General features: G+C 40.5%; 1 protein-coding gene across 1 annotated transcript; it reads left to right on the top strand.

The window, feature by feature from the left end:
- Positions 1-2,842: 2,842 nt before the first annotated feature.
- LOC107484347 (uncharacterized) lies at positions 2,843-3,904 on the top strand. Its single transcript, XM_016104948.2, has 2 exons — positions 2,843-3,360; positions 3,445-3,904. Exons 1-2 carry the CDS (start codon positions 2,843-2,845, stop codon positions 3,902-3,904), a joined length of 978 nt encoding a protein of 325 aa, XP_015960434.2.
- The last annotated feature ends 1,065 nt before the right edge of the window (positions 3,905-4,969 follow it).

Here is a 4,969-nt window from a genome sequence, read left to right as displayed (position 1 = left end):
AGAGAGGACAAAAAGTTTGAGCAAAGTTGGCGCATGAAAATCACTCCCTGGGCACCAAAAGTTTGCGCCAACGTTAGCCCCTAACTTTGTGGCTAACGTTGGCACATGAAAAACACCCGCTGGCCACCAAAAGTTTGCGCCAACGTTAGCCCCTAACTTTTAGGCTAACGTTGGCACATGAAAATCACAAAGGGGGAGCAAAAGTTTGCGCCAACGTTAGCCTCTAACTTTTGGGCTAACGTTGGCGCCATAAGTGCACTAAGGAAGGCCAACGTTGGAGCAAAAGTTAGACCCCTAACTTTTGCACCAACGTTGGTATCAGCAAAATGAGGAAGCTGAGGTGAAAAGTTGGAGTAAAAGTTAGCCTCAAACTTTTACTCAAACATTTGCAAAACTCCAACCCGGTTCAATTGGTTCACTTTGATTCCTCTCCAAACTCCAAGAGCAATCAACCAAGGCCTCTCTCAACCCAATTCCACCAAGAGCAAAGGCCCAACTCAAGGCTTGAAGATCATTTGAAGAAAGTGTATAAATAGGAGAGAATTCAAGTTTTTAGGGGGCCTTCTTTTTAGTTTTCATAGGGAGCTTTCCCTTTGAGTTTTTAGAATAGTTTTCGGAGAGCTTTTAGTATTGAGTGATCTTTAATTTCTTAGTCTCGGGGAAGGAGAATTCACTTCTCTTCCTCTTAGTTTTATTGCTTTCAATTTCAATTACAATTGTCTTGGATCTTGGGTTGGAGAATTGAAGAAATTCTGTTTCAATCTCATCCTTGGATCTCTCTGTTTATTTACTGCTTAATTGAATTTCAGTTTCGGTTAATTGCTCTTCATCTACTTTCTTTGCAAATTTAAATTTCCCTTGCAATTGTTCTTGTTGGATCTAGGAAGGCATTGAGATCTAGACTTGGTTTTCTAGTCTCTGGGTCCTGAGATCTGATTCCAAAGTTTACGTTCTGTTTTTGCTTTTCATGTTCATTTACTTGTTTTGCTTCAGATCCGATTCAACCCAAACCCTCTTTTACGCTTCTGTTTGGTGCAATTTACTTTTCCTTGTTTAAATTCTGCAAATCCAATTGATGGTGTTTTTGTGGAAAAATGAATTTCCAACACACAAATCCAACCGGCAAGTGTACCGGGTCGCATCAAGTAATAATAACTCACTTAGAGTCAATCTACATTTCTTACATTCTAAGTTTTTGCCATTTAATTTCTTGTTCTTTAAGATTCAGCACTTTAATTCCTTGCCCTCTTTAATTTCATGCAATTTACACATTCCCTTTACTTTCATTTCTACAAATCACAAATCACTCAACCAAATCTTGATTCGCTTGACTAAATCAACCACTAAACCAAAATTGCTCAATCCTTCAATCCCTGTGGGATCGACCTCACTCCCGTGAGTTTTTATTTCTTGATGCGACCCGGTGCACTTGCCGGTGAGTTTTGTGTCGGATCTTTTTCCGCACATCAAGTTTTTGGCGCCGTTGCCGGGGATTGATTAGATTGACAATGATTAAGTGAGGTGGTAGTTTAGATCAAGCACTTTTTCTTTAATTTTTGATTAACCCACTAACTGTTTGAATTTTTGCTTAAGCTAACTAAAACTTCATTCTAGCAGTAGATTGAAGTATCACTATTTTGTGCGTTTCTTATGTTATGCTTGTATGTCAGGTACAAGAAGAAACGCACTAAATTTTCATGAACAAGATGAAAGGATTCTCAGGAGGTTAAGAAGAGCTGAGAGAGGGAAGAATATTGTTGGAAAAGAGGAATCAGACGAAGAATTTCAAGAGATGGAGGAACATTCAACGAATCCACCAGGTGGAGCAGACAACAACGATGACAACCCACCCCAGAGGAGAGTTTTGGCCTCCTATACCTTTGCAAATCCTAGACATTGTGGAAGCAGCATTTTGGCTCCAAATGTCAATGCAAACAATTTTGAACTCAAGCCACAACTCATCACTTTGGTTCAGAACAATTGCTCTTTTGGTGGAGGACCACTTGAAGACCCGCACCAACACTTATCCACCTTCTTGAGGATATGTAACACTGTCAAAACTAATGGTGTGCCTCCTGACAGTTAAAAATGCCCCCTGCCATATTTAATGAATGGGAGAAGCTGCAAAACTTCTATGAAGGCTTAACATTGAAATCCCAGGAAGCTTTGGATCATTCAGCTGGAGGTTCCTTGCAACTCATGAAAACTGCAGAGGAGGCTCAAGAACTCATTGATATGGTGGCTAATAACCAATATTTCTTTGCTCATCAAAGAAGCCGCCAACCATCACAAAGAAGAGGAGTAATGGAGCTAGAAGGAGTGGATTCAATCCTGGCTCAAAACAAATTAATGCAGCAGCAAATTCAATAACAATTTGAGCAAATGACCAAGAGGATTGATAGCCTCCAAGTTGCAGCAGTTAACACTAGCCAACCATCAACCACATGGGGGCAAAATGAAGAAATTCAAGAGGAGCAACAGTAAGAACAAGTCTAGTACATGCATTCAAGTCCAAATGAATTCTATGGTGATACTTACAACCCCTCATGGAAGAATCACCCCAACCTCAGATGGGGAGACACTCACAACCAAAACCAATAACCATGGCAGAGAAACTCAAACCAAAACAACCCAAGAAACAACCAAAATTATAACCAGCAGCAAACTAACCAAAACACTTACATAAAACCTCAAAAATAACTACCCCAATCCCAACCAGTACCAATCCAATAACCAACCTTCCAACCAAAATGCTTATCATCCACCATCCACAGCTCACAACCCACCACAAGCACCACCTGAACCCCAAAGACTCACCAACTTGGAGACCTTGATAGACAAAATGATGAAACACCAGGAAATAACAAACAAAAACCATGAAGCATCACTAAAAAGCCTAGAGAGGCAGATTGGGCAACTCTCCAAGCAAATTTCTGTTGAGAGACCTTCAAGCTCACTGCCCAATGACACAATCCCAAATCCCAAGGAGGAATGCAAGGCAATACAATTAAGGAGTGGGAGAACGTTGATGAGCAACAATGACACTACAAAGAAGCAAACAGAGAGCATCAAAGAACCAACAGAGGATGAGAAGCAAACAAAAGCAAATGAAGCTAAGGAGCAAGTTGTGATGCCAAACAAAAGCACTGAGAAACTTAAAGAGAAGGACAACCAGCCACATAGCTCAAGGGAACTGACTCAGGGACAGCAGCAAATAGGAAAGAGCATCGTACCTCCACTGCCATATCCTCAGAGGTTCAACAAAGAGGTTAAGGACCAGCATTTCCACAAGTTCCTTGAGACCTTCAAGAAGCTGGAAATCAATATTCCCTTGGCTAAAGCACTTGAGCAAATGCCTCTGTATGCCATGTTCTTGAAGGAGCTTATCAATAAGAAAAGAAGTTGGGATGAGAAAGAAACCATACTGCTTACTGAGGAATGCAGGGCCTTGATTCAAAAAGGGCTTCCTCCTAAGCTTGAGGACCCAGGGAGCTTCTTGTTGCCTTGCACCATTGGGAAATTGACCATCACTAAAGCAATGTGCGATCTTGGAGCGAGTATTAATTTGATACCATCCTCCCTGGTGAAAAAGCTGCATATAGAGGAAGTCAAACCAGTACAAATGTCTCTGGAGCTGGTAGATAAGTCAATGGTATACCCCAGGGGTGTAATTGAAAATCTTTTGGTCAAGGTGGACAGTTTTATATACCCTGCTGATTTTGTGGTTCTGAATTCAAACGAGGATGATGGTGACTCTGTTATACTGGGAAGGCCATTCTTGGCCACTGCTAGAGCTATCATAGACGTAGAGGAAGGGGAATTAACTCTCAGGATGCATGATCAGAGTGTCACTCTGAAGGTATTACCAGAGGCACAATTTAGCAAGGAGAAAAAGACTATATGAAAATTGACAAGGGAGAATCACAGTTGAAGGAAGAAAATGACAAGGAAAGTCACAGCAACATCCCAAAGATAAGAGTTGTGCAGACTGATGAAGGAGCCCAAGAGGATATTGGAGTATTAGCCACTGAGAAGAGAGGTCCCTAAGGGAAGCCTACGGCCAAAAAAGAAAGGTCAACAAAAGGAAAGATGAAATGCAGAAACAAAACAAAAAGGGGTTGGAAGAACAGGAAGATCCCAACAGAGGGGCTTTCCAAAGGTGACAAAGTGCAACTGATATATCAACAGCTGGGGGCAAACCAACAAACTGAGGACTACTACACTGTCAACAACATACTCTCATTAGAGCATGCTGAAATTGAACACCAGAGAACAAAGAAGAGGATCACAGTCAGGGGAGACAAATTGAGACCCTACAAGCACCAACCACCATAAAAGAAAGCCTCAATGTCAAGCTAATGACAATAAAAGAGCGCTCCATGGGAGGCAACCCATGATTTAAGATTCATGTCATTTTAAATTCAATAAGTTATGATCATTTGAGCATGAATTCTTTTCTCTTTTCATGAACATGTCCATTGACTGCATGCACTGTTTTGAAACATATGCTGGGAATTCTAAGTTTGGTGTACCTTCAAGCACACTAAACCAATGTTACAAATAATTCCGTTTTACATGCTTAAAGTGTCTTGACAAAGCATATGGCCAAACACTAAGTTCGGTGTCCACATAGCTTCATGAAAATTGGAAATTCATGCATCAATAATCATACAATTGTTATTTTCCAAAATCTTATAAATGGAAAAATTCTTTTTCGGTAATGAAGGCAGCAATTGTGATGTACCCTTTGACATGAAACAAGTTTGGTGTTCATCAAACTTTGATGCACCGATTTAGGGACACAATTGATCCTTCATGAAAAAAAAAGGGGGAAAAAGAATGTTTGATGAAAACAATTCTTATAAACATTTAACTAAGTGTGACATTGGGATTTCACTAATTGGAGGAAGGGACACAATTTTCTTTATGACCAAACATTAAGTTTGGTGTCCTCCAAGGAGAGTCACGG

Source organism: Arachis duranensis, chromosome 4 (assembly GCF_000817695.3).
Source record: "Arachis duranensis cultivar V14167 chromosome 4, aradu.V14167.gnm2.J7QH, whole genome shotgun sequence".
NCBI lineage: Eukaryota > Viridiplantae > Streptophyta > Magnoliopsida > Fabales > Fabaceae > Arachis > Arachis duranensis.
This window is presented reverse-complemented; position numbering and strand designations above follow the sequence as displayed.

Excerpts from the sequence above, each read along its gene's own strand:
- LOC107484347 (XM_016104948.2), top strand. The coding sequence starts at position 2,843 with ATGATGAAACACCAGGAAATAACAAACAAAAACCATGAAGCATCACTA. Across the intron at positions 3,361-3,444 it reads GCACTTGAGCAAATGCCTCT|GGCCTTGATTCAAAAAGGGC; the intron begins GTATGCCATGTT and ends TGAGGAATGCAG.